Raw genomic sequence first — 18,948 nt, forward strand, 5'->3', positions numbered from 1 at the left:
ACTTGAGTACTGATTTTCTTAATGTCTTGGTTCCAAATGATGCTCTGGTGGCCTTAGTGAATTACAGTACTGGTGTCAGCTCATTTAAAAAGTGACTTAAGTACTTCTTGCACCCGGGTCTTCATTTGAAGTCTGCAATGTCGTCACAAATGTGATGTCAAATTTACTCAACAAATATCTTCAGTGTTTTTGTTACCCCCCCCCCCCCCCCCCCCCAAAAAAAAAAGTTGTGACTTGTCAAACATGATGTTTATTGAAATCTTGATTTTTAATATTGAGATAAAAGTTTAGGGAAAAATTGCTGTCATGGTATTCATTAAATGTGAGCTTCGCTTTACAGATAACAGATAAAATAAATCTTTGCACGTTTATTATCTATAGACAACAGTGTAATGACAATTTACACCAGCAATATTACCTGATGCCAAATTAATTTGGGATCTCTGCAGCTGTATGATCATCATCCTCCTTTACAGATGGTCATAGTTATTTTTTGTGCTCTCTTAAAAGGAGTTATTATGAAGAACTAATTCTCATATTGCCTTTTTAGTGACTATGATTCCTGTCCATGTAATAAATGTCAGAACAGCTTGCCATAGCCACAAACACTCAGGCACTGTCGCACCTATATTTTTATAAACGCTAAAAGCACGTCAGTTTCTCTTTTAAGCCCAAGAGGACTGAGTCTTATTTATGGCACAGGACTGATTGTTATGCTTTCTGTGATTACCGCTCTGTCTTTACATTCTGCACGTGTCTCGCTCTGATTTCTCCTCACCGTCACTGACTGACGAGGAAAGAAAGTTGAGGAAGGGGTTCATTCTGGAACATGCTGGCATGTTGGGAAACACTCTCCTTCCGTTGGGCAGTGGCGTAGAACGCACATTAGAATAAATCGTGTGGCATTAATGCACAGTACCCAAGACATCTGTACATTTTTGAATCAGCAGAACATGCACGTTTACAACCTCTGCTGTGCAGTGGCATTAATATCTGTAGTTGTTAAGATATTTAAGTTGGCCGCTCGCTACATGATACAATGCGCTCTTGCTTTACCAGTCTAACATAATACCGTATCAACATAATGCAGAAACATATGTTAGAAGCAATGCAGAACACAGTGTGGCACAGGTTCTGCTATTAGCAGAGCTCCATTTAAAAAAAAAAAGAACTAAATATGTCACCAGGTTTTATTCAGCACTCAAAATGCTACCGTTTGCACAAAAGTGGCTGTTATTTCCCCCGTTTGATTAGTTCCTGCGCAACATAAACCTTTGTGCAAAATTCCTAAGTGCACAGAGAACTGAGATAGAAATTAACACCCTGCACTGTAGATGTTATTATCGGGTGTATCTGGTGATAATAATAAATACTGAAATACATTTACTGAGCATAGAATAGTTGTTTTGCATGCATATGAGCCAGCACCTGGAGGTTCCCAACAGCTGCATGCCCTGCAGAAATTATTTAAGCATTTACCTCACGCACAAAAATGAATCAGACCGTGGGAACAAATTATATGTTGCTTGCGCGCAACAAGATTTTGGGTGCAGTACTTTCTGTTTTTATTTATTTATTTAATTGTAATTTTATTTCTGTTTGTCCACTGTATGGCCACTCCAGTGCTCCTTGAGGCTTCAGAGTTGCATCCGTAAAAGGAGTGCTGCTTTTCTTTCTTTAAAAAAAATATTTCAGCTGCTTATTTTGGGGTTTCAACAATAGAAATGCACATTTCCACCTCACAGTCTTTATGGAAGCTCAGTGGATTTAGCCACAGGTGAGTGTTTCTTTCTGTTTTGCTCGTGTGCGCACAGGGTGCACCCCTCTGTGTCTGTATGTGCATTATGATGTAATAGCATTAGTAACACAGGTTCTGCACACGCGTTGCACATGAACTTGCTGTGCGATGTTTCTGTACTATCCTGACAAAATGTGCATTTGTATTGCATCATTGTATAGAGAGCAGCCATCTTTCATGCCCCAAATGTTGATTGTAAGTTTGTGGTAATTTTTGTGAGGACACATGCTGTGTGTTTCTCTCATGTTAGAGTTCATACAAATGATGCACCATTATAAAATAACAAAATAGAAACAGCAGTATGTCTAACAATTAAGATTCCCAGTGCGCTGAAGCATAACTTTAAAACTTTGACGCTAAACAGTTGCTAAAGTGCAGTAATCTGGTACTACATGTACTGAATCTGTAGAGATGAGCCCTAAAAGTGACCTCACACTATGCAGACAGAAATACTGTCATATAAAATCTATTTTATTCAATATGTGTTTTGTTGATTATGATGCCGGTAAAATCATTTAAATTGCAAATATGATGTGACTCAGCTTTTTAAACTATATTTGCATGTCACTGCAACTTCCTTATTTTCTGTTTAGTTCATCCTGCTTCTCTAAAACATGACTGGTGAGTTATTTTCTGGCTAGATGATGTACTGCACACATGGGCTGCTGTGCGCATCTGTGACAGCAACAGCTGCCAAAACACTATGTGTGTCAGATCACTGGCTGACAAATCGTGTCATAGGTCACAGAAAAATCTTTTGTTTTATTCACAGTGTGTAAATCTCAACGATTAACGTCTTTGTTTCACTAATCCACATACTTTGTTTTTTTCTTTTTTTGGTTAGACATATGTTGAGAAAGATCTCCATGCCGTTGGGTTTGTATTGACAATAATTACTGCAAAAAGGCCATTTTTAAAAACTGTATAGCTGTTTTCTGAACACGATCTTCAGCTCTGGACGGTCGTGTTCCCGGGTGCGAGTGACGCCACAGAAAGGGCCTCAGTTTACATCACATGTTACAGTTTGAATCCTCTCTTCTTTCAGTCCTTTCAAAGTGGAGTAACATTTTGTTGAGCTGGCTTTAACAAACGGGAATGAACCCCTTCTGAGCTCTCTGTGAGAATAGTTTTGGTGTGAGGTTTCATTTCTGTTCAAAGTAAGCGAACGGTTTATTATTCAATTTTCAAGAAGGCTAGTGGTTGAGAGAATGCTTCCTTTGCAAGAGGCCGACTTTTCTTTCTTATTGACGTTGAACTTGTTTCTTACAGTTGCTCACTGGCTCATTACCAGTCTCGTCAGCCCCTCTTCGTCTTGCCAAATTAGCAACGTCTGAGGTATATTGTGTCCTCCGCTTCCTGTGCCGACGCTGACTCATCGCTGAAGGAGGATTTCCCACAGCCTCAGACGGCACCCCCTCGCTGCTAGGCGCACGCTGGCACAGGGATTTATTCTCCGCAGCATAAGAGCTGGAAGTCAAGCCAGAAAAATAAATGCATGACATTAGCTGTAAAGCAGAAATTGCCTCGTACACTTAAGTAAAAATTCATCGTATCCATCCACAAGCTATGAAATGCTTTTGATGATCATGTGGATATGCACAACCCAAATCAGGAAGAGTTGGGATGGTATGGAAAATGCAAAAAAGTAAATGATGTAATTTCAAACAGGTGATTGGAGATCCTTTGCCCATTTTGCTTCTCAGAGACGCAGCCTTTCATGGATACAGCTTTTGTACCAAATCATGATTACAGATTGTCAACAAATGCCTGAGAAAATTATTGAAATGTTTAAAACGATGTTCCTCAAATTAAATGGGAAGGGATTTGCATGTTTCTCCCTCTACAGCAGACGTCTCAAACGCATTCCACAAAGGGCCAAGAGGATGCAGGCTTTCTTTGCAACCACCTGCTCCACCAGGTAATTTCAATGATTAGGTGATTACAGCTGCTCAAAGTGATGCTAATCAGTGAAATCACCTGGTGGAGTGGATGGTTGCAAAGAAAACCTGCACCCTCTCAGCCCTTTGTGGAGCAAGTTTGAGACCTCTGCTCTACAGTGCATAGTATCATGTAATGATTCAAGGACTTGAGCATTTTCAGTCCATAAAGGCGAGGGTGCGAGTCTAAGATGAACACCTGTGATCTCTGATCCCTCATCCAAGATTGCATCAGAACAGTCATTCATCAATAACTGATATAACCATATGGGCAAGGGATTACTTTTACAAGGGAAATATTTGTCAACAACTACAGTATAGAGTAGCAATCAGAAATGCCACTTTAAACTTTATTGTGCAAACAAAGAAGCCTTATGCTAACCTCACCCAGTTGAGACTTTGACATCTGTGGCGACTTTTGTTGCAGGCCTTAAATGCAGGAATGGATCCATATTAACAAATGAAATTAACTTGACCACACATAGCATGGAATATCTCTGGTTCATACTGAAATAAAAAAGTAAATGTAAGAATTACTGCCTTGTCTGTTTTTTACTTAGCATTTTCCATACTGTACCACCTTTTTGTGATTTTGGGGTTGTATTATACATATATTCACCTCTCAAACTGTACTGTTCTCCAAAAGGGCTTTGGATCAGACTAAATCAAATATTCAAAGTCTGTATAATTAATGCAAATACATGTATGTAGATAATCTATACATACAGCACAGACATTTTTAAAACGGAGACATGGGGGTTGCTAGTGTACTCTTGTCTTTCTGAACCAAAGTGAAACAGGAGTGCGCGATCAGACCGAGGCACAGCGTGATACTTCAGATTTGTGTCAAATGTGTTGGTGTAGCTGTTTCCATCCATATGTATGTGAAAACACACACAAAAAAAGACTGACAGTGGTTCAGTCTAAAGTTTTGTGATCCAAACTAAGAATGCTTTTGATCATTTAAATGTAACCCTCTTTGAAAAGACATTTGTGAGCCTTGTGGGTAATGCTGGCGGGCATGTGAATACCTCGTGACTACCACTGGTCTATCTATGCATTATCAGATGACAGATACACAACAGTGAAATATATTTGTTCAGGTGTCTGATGCCCTCAGCTCTCTAATCCACTGTAGCTCAAACATCCTGGGTCTCGCACTTCTCAGGGTGCCATAACAGTAGCTGTAAGATCCCAGTCCTGAGTTCTGCTGTTTGACACATGGCAGAGACGCTCTCACACTCCTCCGCCTGCTCCCTTTGTCTGATCTCTGCAGGCTCTGGATGAATAGACTACGAGACTGGACTGGAGGGAGAGGGGACGTCCGCTCTACAACCTGACAGCTTAGTCCAACTCAGAAGGTTTGAGGGAACTGATTACCTCAAACCAGTTAAGTTAGCTCATGTAATTCACACATGAATAAAATAAAATTATTAAATCATTGTTACTGATTAAGTCTTTTGAATGCTCTTCTCACTTTTGACAAATGTGTCATTTGAGAGAAATCTTGTTATCCATAAATGACATAGACGGGTATGAGTAAGTCACCTCTACCGCAGTGTTCAATCAACTCAAACCGAATTCTCAAATTATTAGCATATTCTTATGATTACTTAAAAATATGTTGCTGGTGATATTTTTACATTTCTACTGGTATTATTTGTCCACCATTGGTACTTCAACTGTAGATGTCAGCTGGAGATTCAGTGTCCACTTTTGTTGTCGAATGATCCAAAAATCTGAAAATATGAACTGCAAGTTATCTTGTAATAGTGCCAATAAATAAGTTTTGCTTCCATGTTGGCTAATGTAATGGAAAGGCTAGCAACATAGTTTGTTGTTCCACTAACGTACCAACTATTCCAAAACAATTCGGTGGCATTCTTTCTTTCTTTCTTTTTTTTTTTGTAATTCCAAAGCTCATTCTTCACCTGGAGGCCTGATTACTAACAGTTATTTTATATGAGTAGGGCTGAAATAAGCTTATCTGTTCATTTTAAGTATGTAGCATTAATTTGTAACATTCTAGGCTCAATGACTGAACACGTTTTGGACGCCCAGGTGTATAATTTATTGATTTACTTTTAGAACATAACATTGTTATATTCATGTGCATTAATGTAACTACAATTAACATCTGATACTGATCAAAGCTAACTTTTGATGGTTGAATTATTTTGAGTAACCTGAACTTAATTGGTTTGAGGTCATCACTTTCCTAAAAATGCCTCACAGCTAGAAGGTCATGGGTTCGATTCCCACCTGTGGTCTTTCTCTGTGGAGTTTGTATGTTCTCCCTGTGTTTGTGTGGGTTTCCTCCGGGTGCTCCGGCTTCCTCCCACATCCAAAGACATGCAGGTTAGATGGACTGGAAACTTTAAATTGCCCGTATGTGTGAATGTGTTTGTTTGTCTGTATGTGACCCTGTGACAGACTGGCGTCCTGTCCAGGGTGAATCCTGCCTCACGCCCCGTGACTGCTGGGATAGGCTCCACCCCCCGTAACCCTTAACTGGAGTTAGCGGTTGAAGATGAGTGAGTGAGTGTTTCTCTGAAAACCATGTTGCGGGAGCAAAACCAGGACCAGGAAAATTGTCATTTGTTTGTATATTACATGGAAAAAGAGAGAGCGAGAGAACTGTATCTGGAATCATCACTAACAGCAGTTTCTTTTTTAATTTTTTTTAGAAAACGTGGGTGTGGGGATACCCTGTTAATGACCTGTTTACCTGTCTAGAGCTCTTGGAACATACAGATTATTAAGATAACAGTTATTCTGTGGAGAAACTGATCCTCATGGCACTGGTCCACGTGTACAGATAAGGAGACGTCTGTCCGTTTGGAAGAAGGGAGCTGTTGGAGAGTCTGTCTGTTGCCATCTTGACTGTGGCTCCATCTGCTGTAAATTGTTGCACACTGCTGCAGAGGTTACTGTAGGTGGATGTGACTGCGGCTGTGTGTGTGTGAGCTCTCCTGTGGATCTCACACAGGTGTAAAATCTGCATGCAGGTGAACTCAGATTCTATTTTGTCTTATTGCACTGACAGGGTGCTGACTGCTTCCTCAGAGTGCCTCACCGCCCAGTCGGTGTGCACAGGTTCTCTGTGTGTGCTGGTTCTTGTGTCTCCTGTGATGCTGTGACAGACAGGCTCTCACACTCCTCCGTCTCCTGCAACGATTGTGCAATAAACTGAAATCTATATTTTTAATTCTACTTGTCAGTTGTCTCTTTCATTCTCTTTTAGAACTTCAGTTTCAAATGGAAGGTGTCAGAGGGCCGATGCACAGCCTGCGTGCTCGTGCTGCACACAGCACGATATAAAACCTGTCATGCTGGTTTTGATCACGTATGACTTTGTCACATGACTTCATTATGAAGACATTCATACTAATCCATCTAGACTTCTTGGTTGTTGAGATGTACTAAAAAAAGTGTTTTTTGGACCATGTCTTCCTTGAGCTTGGACCAAAATACTCCAAAATCTAGTCACCGCTCCATAATCCCAATAAAATTCCCACCAAGATGGAAGGAAATCTGTCCAGCCATTTTTGAGTTGTCTTGTCCACAGACACACATACATACACACCACTGTGAAAACTATCCTGATATCGCTGCTTCACTGACATGTAGGTTTATTAAAGCGTCCTCGCCTCTGTAGTTTTGTAGCCCAACAGTGGGAATGTTTTGGTTTATCACGTCTTCAAAGTGTTTTTTGAGGATTAAGGCTTAAGTTGAGTTAGCGGCGAGGCTAGCATCTTAAAATTCCATGGGGCCATTGGTAATGTGCTGGTTTGTGGTCCAGTTGTTTTCTCTTCTGTGACACGGCGGGTTTCCATGTATCCATCCTCTGTCTGACTGAAAGAAAAGGGGTTTCAGGAGCAATAATTTGTGTGGAAAAAAAATAATCCTTATTTTTAGTTGGTCCAAATATTTATGGTATCTACTGGAGGGACCGTGAACACAGAAATGGCTGAAATTCCTAAATACAGTTGTGCACAAAACTTTACATACCCTGGCAGATTTCTTTTTTTTTTTTTTTTTCTTTTTTTTGTTGGCCATTTTTCAGATAATATGAATGAAAACTCAAAAACTTTTTTTTCACTCATGGTTAGTGGTTGGGTGAAGCCATTTATTGTCAAACAACAGCTTTACTCTTTTCAAATCATAATGACAACACAAACTACCCAAATGAATCTGATCAAAAGTTTACATCCCCCTGTTTTTAATACCGTGTGTTGCCCCCTTTAACATCAACAGCTTGGAGTCTTTTGTGGTGGTTGTGGACGAGGCTCTCTGATGGTGAAGCTGCCACTGAATATCTTTCAGGCTTTATTTACATCAATTACAATGAAATACAAACAGTATGACACTTTATGGTAAATCTGCATGGAGCAGACAGTTCTCAAAAACTGAGTGACTGTGCAAGAAATACAAGAGTGAGGAAAGCCACCAAGACACCCAGACAACCCAGAAGAAGTTACAGACTTACATGGCTGTGATTAGAGAAATTATGCAGAGTGCAAGCTTTGCATTTTGTATCACCAGTTATCCATCTTCATGATGAAATGGTCTAGAGGAGGATTTTTCTTAAAAAGAAGACCTGAAAGTTTAGTTACAAATTGCCAGAGTGTACATCTGAGATGCAAGCCTGGATTTGATCTGTTTTGGTGAAAGAAAATCCTTCTCTGCTCTACTCCACTGTGAAGCTAAGAGTAGTGGTGCAAAATGCAAAGCTTGCACTCTGCACAATTTCTCCAATCACAGTCACATAAGCCCATAACTTCTCCCATAACTTCTTCACTCAGTTTTTGAGAACTGTCTACTCCATGCAGATTTACCATAAAGTGTCATACTGTTTGTATTTCTTTGTAATTGATGTAAATAAAGTCTGAAACATATTCACTGGCAGTTTTACCATCAGAGAGCCTCGTCCACAACCACCACAAAAGACTCCAAGCTGTCAGTGATGTTAAAGGGGGCAACACACGGTATTAATAACGGGGATGTAAACTTTTGATCAGAGTCATTTGGGTAGTTTGTGTTGTCATTATGATTTGAAAAGAGGAAACACAGATGTTTGACAATAAATGGTTTCACCCAACCACTAACCATGAGGTGGGGAAAAAAGGTTTTTTGTTATCATTCATATTCTCTGAAAAATGGCCCAAAAAAAAAAAAAAAAACTAAACTTCTGCCAGGGTATGTAAACGTTTGAGCACAACTGTATTAAACAGTGTTTTTGATAAACCCCCTGAGCTAAAGCTGAAAGTCTACACCCCAATCACGCCTTGATCATAATTACTCTTCAGAATCACAAAAATTGTGCTACTGTCTGAATACTGATTATAAGGCTGAACTTCTCAGAAGGTTCCATGTGATATTTCCTGACAAAAGAATGTCTAAAAGGAACTTGACCCTCAGAACTTTCAAGGACCACAATGGAAATAAGTGCTGCTTTATTGTTATCTTTTTATTGTGATGGTGTTGTATTTATTTTATACAATGACATTTTAATAATAAATAAAATCAAGCAATCAACCTAAAGGGTATTTTCTTGATTTTATCACAATGAAATTCCTGTTTTAAGGTACTTTATTTTAGCATAATACCCATGTGTTACATATCAAAATGTTCAGAACAGTCTTACCTTTATGTTTGTAAGACATGTATTTGTCTAAAACACTGTATAAAGTTATGGCTGAAATATGATGAAAGTCAACCCCCCCCCCCCCCCCCCCACACACACACACACACACACACACACACAAATAAAATTTAAAAACAACACAAAAACACAACTTGGTGCAAGAAAAACGCATCATCTGTTTGAAGATGATTAACTCTGCAATTTAAATTGCAACATGATTCTGAAGTAACTGTACAGCCTGATATCCTTAATTTATGATAGTCCTTTATTAGTCCCACAAGAGGAAAAATAGTGTGATCCTGATGTCCGCCCTCAAGAAGAAGGAGACTGGAGCAGGGACGCTAAGACAGCCCTCCACTTTCAGATGGTCAGATTGTGTACGTCCCGTAAGACAAGACAGGTTACGAGTGAGTGCTCTGGGCACCCCCTGTTGGGTTGGACATGGTCAATGAAATAAGGAAGTAATTTGTGAACAATTACAAGGACAAAACGTTCCTCTTAAGAAAAAAAAAAAAAAAAAAAATCAATTCTCACCAGTGTTGCTGATTGCAGTGTCCTGATGGGCCACTGATGTGTATGGGCGGGGCATATAGCCTTATTTATTAATTCACACCTGTGGATGTGTGTTGAATTACATGTAAGAATTCAGAAGGTTTAACACATCTGGATTTATGAATGTGTTCATACAAGTTACAAAAGGTACGAGAGAAATTAGACCAAGTTTACAAAAATGTTACACGAACATACAGCCCATGCTGTCTCATGGGCTGTATGTAGCCCCCGAGCTGTTAGTTTGAGACCCCTAAGAAAAGAAATTCCTTGTTTCACTTAATGTGCCCTCCCCAAGTTTAGTGTGTGGGTGTGTGTGTCTGCCTTTCTTCACACAGGTGAGTCTCCAATTGAACCCCTGTAATTTTTCCTGAAAATCTCCCAAAAGCTACAATATAACTTTGTGTTTATGTAATTTTGGTAAAATTATTTGCAGATATTTGAGAGTCACTGATCCTGGAGCTTTCTGCTCTCAGCAGGTTCCAGTTTGTCACGTTCCACTGACAGCTGTGTGACATGTGAGTGACATCACCACTTTTCCTCTCAGGATTCAGGAAGAACCTCCGACTCACTGATGTTCTGAAGCTACAGCCACCTCCCAGTTCAGGGCCTTCCTGCAGTCGCAGCCTGGACGAGCTGCTTCCGCCTGCTGCAGCCGTGAGACTGAACAACGATATCACTGCATTTTCTTGATATTTTAACAAAGCTGATGCTCTCTTATGAAGAATTTCAGAAACTTTGTCCTGTGTCCTCTCTGCATTACACCGTTTGAAACCCAGAATCTCAGAGCAGACGCCGCCCACTTCTACCTTCCTCTGAAACTGACTTCCTCCTCTGTGTCATGCATTAAGTGAACGTTGTCTCTCTGAGTCCTCACTCTGGTTTCTGGTCCGCTGACGAGCCTCCCTCCTCGAGCTGAATCGTTCCCGCGCTGCTCCCAGGTAGGCTCGGCGTGCTGGACTCATGCAGCACACTTCAAACCCAAAAATCCTTTTGTGCATCATTAATTTATTGTGTGCTTTGCACTAATGAGTTCTTCATGCTCCAAGCTTGAGAGAAGTTTCCTATTTCGTATGTTTGTGTTTTTCACCACAGCAGGGTTTGCTGCTGTATTTAGTTTCCTGCTAAAAGTCTGTTAAAGGATTATTAAATTAGCAGCAGTGAAGCTGCTTTGGTCTTGTGATGCACATGCAGCGGAACGTACTGTGCTTTTATTTCAATCAACAAAACCTACAAATGGAGTTAAACCACATTTAGTCTCCTTGATCTTTTTTTTTTTTTTTTGTATTTGGTGTTGAACTCGACGCTCGGCTGTGTGAGCGATCTGTGACTTTAGAGTGACTGCAGCTTTGTTGCGCTCGTAGGATGTGGTGTAACTGACATTTGGGGTCACTTCACCTTTTGAAGCATGCTGCATGTGCAGACCAGTTTGATTATTTGCATGATTGCAGCTTCTGATTTGATAGAGCGGTGGTTTGTGTGTGTGCACAATAGCATTTACATGAGGCTTAAATTAGAAAAATGAGATTCAAAGAAGTGCCATTCTCAGAGCAGAGCAGAGGAAGCACTTGTGAAAGCCCTTTTCTTCCTCTTTTCTTAGCAGCTTTCCTGTGCTGTCTCTTTCAGCATGTGCGTGCTCTCAGGTTTTTTTGGGGTTTTTTTCCCATACATTTGGCTGGTTGGGGTTTTTCAGCTTGACCCTCTCATTAACCTGTGCTGTATTTCCCCCCAACATGTAGCTGAAAATGTCCAGGAAGGTTGTGAGGTCCAGTAAGTTCCGCCACGTCTTCGGCCAGGCCGTGAAAGCCGACCAGTGCTACGATGACATCCGTATCTCTCAGATGACGTGGGACAGCAACTTCTGCTCCGTCAACCCCAAGTTCGTGGCCATGATCGTGGAGGCCAGCGGCGGCGGCGCCTTCATGGTGCTGCCTCTGAACAAGGTCTGTCTGCACAAAGTCACAGAAAGCATGTTGTGTTGCAGACAGAGACGCAACAAGATCTTGATCATCTTTGCTGAAACTTCCTGTTTGTAAAACTGTGTTTTTATTTGCTGATCTGCACTTTACTGTTGCTTTTTTAACTCACAGCTTGCATGCTGTGAGGCGGCATCACACATTCACACAAAAGAGGAAGTTTGATGGTGGCTTTAGGTCTTTCTGCATGTCACTTGCTCTGCCTCTGACTTTTTCACCATATTTGGAGTTGAGTGTTGGCTCAGTCAGGGCAGGATGTGGCGTCTCGTACACGGATATGTTGTAGACTCACACTGTGGAGCGCAGTAGGCCGCCAACAGTTTGATTTCATGCCTCTTTATACACCTGGGAAAGAGGAGGTTTGTTAGCTTACAACCCCAATTCCAGTGAAGTTGGGATGTTGTGTAAAATGTAAATAAAAACAGAATCCAATGATTTTCAAATCCTCTTCAACCTATATTCAATTGAATACACCACAAAAACAAGATATTTAATGTTCAAACTGATAAACTTTATTGTTTTTGTGCAAATATTTGCTCATTTTGAAATGGATGCCTGCAACACGTTTCAAAAATGTGTTGCAGGCATCCATTTACTTAAGGACAAGGGGTGGGAGTAAATACGTTTTACTTCTTCTCACTCCATCGATTATGGTTTTTCTTTATATTATTATTGTTGTTATTTATTTTGTGCCTTGATATTCAAAATAAACATTTCAATCAATCAATCAAAAGCTGGTACAGTGGTATGTTTCCCACTGTGTTACATCATTTTTACTTCTAACAACACTCAATAAGCGTTTGGGAACTGAGGACACTAATTGTTGAAGCTTTGTAGGTGGAATTCTTTCCCATTCTTGCTTCATGTGTGACTTCAGTTGTTCAACAGTCCGGGGTGTCCGTTGGCCAGTCTAGTACCCGCAGTCTTTTACAACAAAGCCACGCTGTTGTAACACGTGCAGAATGTGGCTTGGCATTGTCTTGCTGAAATAAACAGGGACATCCCTGAAAAAGACGTTGCTTGGATGGCAGCATGTGTTGCTCCAAAACCTGGATGTACCTTTCAACATTGATGGTGCCATCACAGATGCTGGCTTCTGAACTTGGTAACAATCTGGATGGTCTTTGTCCTCTTTTTCTGGAGGACACGACGTCCATGATTTCCAAAAACAATTTGAAATGTGGACTCATCAGACCACAGCACACTTTTCCACTTTGCGTCTGTCCATTTCAAATGAGCTCAGGCCCAGAGAAGGCGGCAGCGTTTCTGGATGATGTTGATGTTCAAATGATCTTCTTATGGCCTCGGACAGTGGACTCATCTCTGTGCTTGTTCTGTTAGACCTCAGTGCTGCTTTTGATACTGTTGACCATAAAATTTTATTACAGAGATTAGAGCATGCCATAGGTATTAAAGGCACTGCGCTGCGGTGGTTTGAATCATATTTGTCTAATAGATTACAATTTGTTGATGTAAATGGGGAATCTTCTTCACAGACTAAAGTTAATTATGGAGTTCCACAAGGTTCTGTGCTAGGACCAATTTTATTCACTTTATATATGCTTCCCTTAGGCAGTATTATTAGATGGTATTGCTTAAATTTTCATTGTTACGCAGATGATACCCAGCTTTATCTATCCATGAAGCCAGAGGACACACACCAATTAGCTAAACTGCAGGATTGTCTTACAGACATAAAGACATGGATGACCTCTAATTTCCTGCTTTTAAACTCAGATAAAACTGAAGTTATTGTACTTGGCCCCACAAATCTTAGAAACATGGTGTCTAACCAGATCCTTACTCTGGATGGCATTACCCTGACCTCTAGTAATACTGTGAGAAATCTTGGAGTCATTTTTGATCAGGATATGTCATTCAAAGCGCATATTAAACAAATATGTAGGACTGCTTTTTTGCATTTACGCAATATCTCTAAAATCAGAAAGGTCTTGTCTCAGAGTGATGCTGAAAAACTAATTCATGCATTTATTTCCTCTAGGCTGGACTATTGTAATTCATTATTATCAGGTTGTCCTAAAAGTTCCCTAAAAAGCCTTCAGTTAATTCAAAATGCTGCAGCTAGAGTACTGACGGGGACTAGAAGGAGAGAGCATATCTCACCCATATTGGCCTCTCTTCATTGGCTTCCTGTTAATTCTAGAATAGAATTTAAAATTCTTCTTCTTACTTATAAGGTTTTGAATAATCAGGTCCCATCTTATCTTAGGGACCTCGTAGTACCATATCACCCCAATAGAGCGCTTCGCTCTCAGACTGCAGGCTTACTTGTAGTTCCTAGGGTTTGTAAGAGTAGAATGGGAGGCAGAGCCTTCAGCTTTCAGGCTCCTCTCCTGTGGAACCAGCTCCCAATTCAGATCAGGGAGACAGACACCCTCTCTACTTTTAAGATTAGGCTTAAAACTTTCCTTTTTGCTAAAGCTTATAGTTAGGGCTGGATCAGGTGACCCTGAACCATCCCTTAGTTATGCTGCTATAGACGTAGACTGCTGGGGGGTTCCCATGATGCACTGTTTCTTTCTCTTTTTGCTCTGTATGCACCACTCTGCATTTAATCATTAGTGATCGATCTCTGCTCCCCTCCACAGCATGTTTTTTTCCTGGTTCTCTCCCTCAGCCCCAACCAGTCCCAGCAGAAGACTGCCCCTCCCTGAGCCTGGTTCTGCTGGAGGTTTCTTCCTGTTAAAAGGGAGTTTTTCCTTCCCACTGTAGCCAAGTGCTTGCTCACAGGGGGTCGTTTTGACCGTTGGGGTTTTACATAATTATTGTATGGCCTTGCCTTACAATATAAAGCGCCTTGGGGCAACTGTTTGTTGTGATTTGGCGCTATATAAAAAAATTGATTGATTGATTGATGTTTGGCTTTCACTTTGCATGGTAGAGTTTTAACTTGCACTTGTAGATGTAGCGACGAACTGTGTTAACTGACAATGGTTTTCTGAAGTGTTCCTGAACCCAAGCGGTAAGATCCTTTACACAATGATGTTGGTTTTTAATGCAGTGCTGCCTGAGGGATTGAAGGTCACGGGCATTCATTGTTGGGGATCGGCCTTGCTGCTTACATGTAGAAAGTTCTCCGGATTCTCTGAATCTTCTAATTATATTATGGACTGTAGATGATGGAATCCCTAAGTTCCTATTTTTTCATGTAATTGTTCACAAAGTGGTGTTCCTCACCCCATCTTTGCTTGTGAACAGCTGAGCCTTTTGGGGATGCTCCTTTTATACCCAATCATGACACTCACCTGTTTCCAATTAACCTATTCACCTGTGGAAGGTTCCAAACAGGTGTTCTTTGGTCATTCATCAACTTTCCCAGTCTTCTGTCACCCCTGTCTCAGCTTTTTTGAAATGTGTTGCAGGCATCCATTTAAAAAATGAGCAAATATTTGCACAAAAGCAATAAAGTTTATCAGTTTGAACATTAAATATCTTGTCTTTGTGGTGTATTCAATTGAATATAGGTTGAAGAGGATTTGAAAATCATTGGATTCTGTTTTATTTTCATATCACACAATGTCCCAGCTTCATTGGAATTGGGGTTGTAGTTAATGGTCAGCTGAACGTGTGTGTGTGTGTGTGTGTGTGTCTGTGTGTGTGTGTGTGTGTTTTCAAACCAACATAACTTCCCGTGAGGTCACCTGCATATTCCCTCAGGACTATAAACGTAACATCATCATCTGTGCTCATTTTCTTTCATGGCCTCATAATCAGCAATTGAAGCAAATATGTGTGATAGTTCAGGAAAATGCTGTTGTTGGAGCTCAGTAAGTTGTGATGGAAAGTTATGAGTAATCATAAAACCCTCATTCATTCACATTAAACTTTCCTACCAGAAAGACTCAGGAGTCAATTTTGAAGTTGACAATTTTAACACGTCGAGATAATGTACAGATGTTATAGTCTTTGGGGTAATAGATTTGGTGCTGGTCGTTGTCACCGTACAGAGTAGAGTTGAGATGATCACAAATCCTGCCGATGGAAAAGGTGGGGGTGGAGCCTGCCCCCAAACAGCAGACAGGGACCAACTGGTGGTCAGTGAGGTGGAGGAGGGGATGTGTTGTCAGTGATCTGCAAATAGTGAGAGGTGAGTGAGAAGATTAAAACCCTGGTCCCACCAAATAATGAACAATGAATAATGAGCCACGTCGCGTGTTTTTTTTTGTTTTTTTTTTTGGTACGAGTCCAGTTATTCAACAAACGTGGGAGAATAGTGGCTCTTAGAGCCAGAATATTTGGCTAAAGATGCTCATCTCTGAGTGTGGCGCTAATTTCAAGAAGTTCAAAATTGAGCAAAAACAGAGTGGGGCAGTTTGTGTATGAGGTACTACGAGGACAAACAAGGATGTTAGAGGCATGTTTATGGTGAGGAGAGGCTGTTAGAAGCCCATTATCCGAGCACCTGGCGGCTACAAAGACAGGACAGGCTATTTTGGCTCCCCCCTCTTGTCCACTTTGTCGTGACAGTCCCACCCACTTTGTGCGCTGGACACTGTATATAAAAGAATTATTTCAGAGCGGATTAATAATTTTCTGTCAGAGTTTGGATGTTGAAAACACCCCTAATTGCTTAATGAATCACAGAGGACTGTTTCATCTGCAGCTTTTTTCTCTCTTTTTCCTGCACTGCATGAGGTGGAGAAGGTATTTGGAACAACCTAAAAGGTAATTATTTGTAATGTTTATAGTGTCATGGTTTGGTAAAACAGTTGCATGTAAATTCCTTCTTATAAGCAGCTTTAAAAGTATGTTTATGACAGATTTAACATCTTGTTTATAATTGATCAGATGAGCTGCACTGTGATGTGGTGCGCTGACACAATCACTCACACTCACTCGCAGTGTTTTTTAATTGTTTGCACAATGTTCATGCTGCATTTGTAGGACACTGTTGGACATATAATACTTTAATCATTGGCTACTTGTAGCTAAATGATGTTCGGCCATTCATTCATTTTCCACACTCACTTCCTCCTGTTAAGGGTCATGGGGGCCTGGAGCCTATCTCAGCAGTCAGTGGGTGACAGGTGGGATTCATATAGACAAACACATTCACATTCTTGCTGAGAGCTTTCAGCTCACCGAAACCATGTGCTTTACAATAATGCCTCACATTCACTCTGATGTGAGGGTGCTGCCATACAAGGATGTCCACTACACACCGGGAGCAACTAGGGGATTAAGGACCTTGCCCAAGGGCCCTTAGTGATTTTCCGGTCTGGCTGGGGTTTGAACCAAGGATTCTCTGGTCTTAAGCCCAACGCTTAACCACTAGACCATCACTTTAAATAAAAATGTAACATAATGCCAGTCACTTCTCCTGTTTTTGTCTTTTTTTCATATTCCAAATGGTCATAACAAAAAGCCCATAAATTACGTTTTGGATTATGTATAAATTTCCATCAAACTAGTGTGACTTGTTAGTGTTGAGGACAGACAAGTTTGTTTGATGTTCAGAGATTCCTGTCTTTTAACACCGAAGTCCACTCTACAGTAATCTGACATCAGTGTTAATACACAGCTGACTTCTGGGTATGATTACTCCCTGGCATGTCCAGTGGGACTAGTTGAGTTGGGGCTAATTGGTAGTGGGACAAGTTGGTGATGGTATGAGTTTGGTGGGGCTAATTAATGATGTGTCTAATTGGTGAAGGGGCTAGTTGGGTTGGGGCTAGTTCACCATCAAGTGTTCTCTCCAAAATCAGAAGATTGTCTCACTGATATTCATGATTTCAAAAATACTAACATTCAATACCTTAAATCATGTGAAACAAAAAACTACTTTTTATAAATCACTTCACCAGGAAAATATTGGAGATAAAGCTGCAATAACAATAGAAAAATACAGCTTTCCAAAATCTGCTGTTGTGGAATTAATAAAGGTTGTCCTATCTTTGACACAAATATAGCATTCCTGTACTCCATACAGCATCTAATTAAACTAAATATTAGGCCTCGTTCAAGAGTCGGGTGGATCAGAGGACGACCAAATTAACTTCCTGGCCCAGATTCTGAGGCATTGGAAGCACAACTGGATGGTTTCTCTCAGCTGTCACTGTTTATCGTTGATCTCCTTTGCACAGTCGCTGTTTTACACTTTTGACCTTTCTGAATTCACCCTCCTGGCATTTCTCTCTGCAGACGGGTCGTATCGACATGAATTACCCCACCGTGTGTGGACACACAGGCCCGGTCCTGGACATTGAGTTCTGTCCTCACAATGACAACATTATTGCCAGTGGCTCTGAGGACTGCAGCATCATGGTAACAACCTCATATTTACTTCAACATCTTCATCATCTGACGTTCTACGTATGTTGTGTTATTTAAGTCCTGTATCTGCAACCAATAGATCTGGGAGATCCCAGACTGCGGGTTGACCACGTCACTCACGGAACCTGTTGTCAAGCTGGACGGTCACTCCAAACGTGTTGGCATCCTGAGCTGGCACCCCACCGCCCATAATGTGCTCATGAGCGCAGGTATGACACTAAACCACAGCAACAAGACCTAACGCACACATTCCACAAGCGTCTGTGCAGAAACCTCAGGACCTGGGGTGAGACACAATCTGGTCCATAAGTACTTGGACAATGACACAACTTTTGTCATTTGCTCATTTTGACTGAGCAAGATGGAGTCTACTGAGGGAAGCCGTCAAGGCACCCATGGCACTTTTGAAGGTGTTATATGCTTCTGTGGTTGTGATTGGACAAATTGTGCAGTGTTGTACAGCTTCATGGACCAGAGACGGAGTTTTTTCAAAGAAGACATGAATTTTCAGTTATATTTGTCAGAAGGCAACCAGGAGACTCCAGCTTAGATTGGAGGTGTTTTGTATGGTATCATAGTATTTAATTGTGCATAGATAGCAACATGTGGCTGGCCACACCCCACATCAATTACACACTGTCAAGATAGGGCCCAAAGACTCCGCAGCTTCCTCCAAAGATGTGCGAACATGAGTGGTCTAGAAAATGTAGCTTCAGTAATTAATTTAAAAATGCAGAATATTAACAT

The 18,948-nt window shown here is 40.9% G+C and overlaps 1 protein-coding gene and 1 long non-coding RNA gene across 4 annotated transcripts in view; one reads left to right on the plus strand and one right to left on the minus strand.

Moving 5' to 3' along the window:
• Positions 1 to 18,948, minus strand: part of LOC117528644 — a 22,074-nt gene continuing 3,126 nt past the window's right edge. The window contains exons 2-3 of the long non-coding RNA XR_004565841.1: positions 4,364 to 4,367; positions 1 to 642 (exon numbers count right to left, since the gene is read on the minus strand). This is a non-coding gene — a long non-coding RNA (uncharacterized LOC117528644). The remainder of the gene's footprint in view (positions 643 to 4,363; positions 4,368 to 18,948) is intronic.
• Positions 10,706 to 18,948, plus strand: part of coro1a (coronin, actin binding protein, 1A) — an 18,403-nt gene continuing 10,160 nt past the window's right edge. The window contains exons 1-4 of one of the 3 annotated variants that reach the window (XM_034191274.1): positions 10,706 to 10,872; positions 11,671 to 11,874; positions 18,070 to 18,192; positions 18,281 to 18,410. In XM_034191274.1, the coding sequence (XP_034047165.1) occupies positions 11,677 to 11,874; positions 18,070 to 18,192; positions 18,281 to 18,410 (451 nt within the window). In that variant the 5' untranslated portion in view covers positions 10,706 to 10,872; positions 11,671 to 11,676. Of the gene's footprint in view, positions 10,873 to 10,967; positions 11,174 to 11,270; positions 11,561 to 11,670; positions 11,875 to 18,069; positions 18,193 to 18,280; positions 18,411 to 18,948 lie in introns of those variants that run through there. The other 2 variants (XM_034191273.1, XM_034191272.1) reach the window with 2 other exon arrangements.

Source organism: Thalassophryne amazonica, chromosome 16 (genome assembly GCF_902500255.1).
Source record: "Thalassophryne amazonica chromosome 16, fThaAma1.1, whole genome shotgun sequence".
Classification (NCBI taxonomy): Eukaryota; Metazoa; Chordata; class Actinopteri; order Batrachoidiformes; family Batrachoididae; genus Thalassophryne; species Thalassophryne amazonica.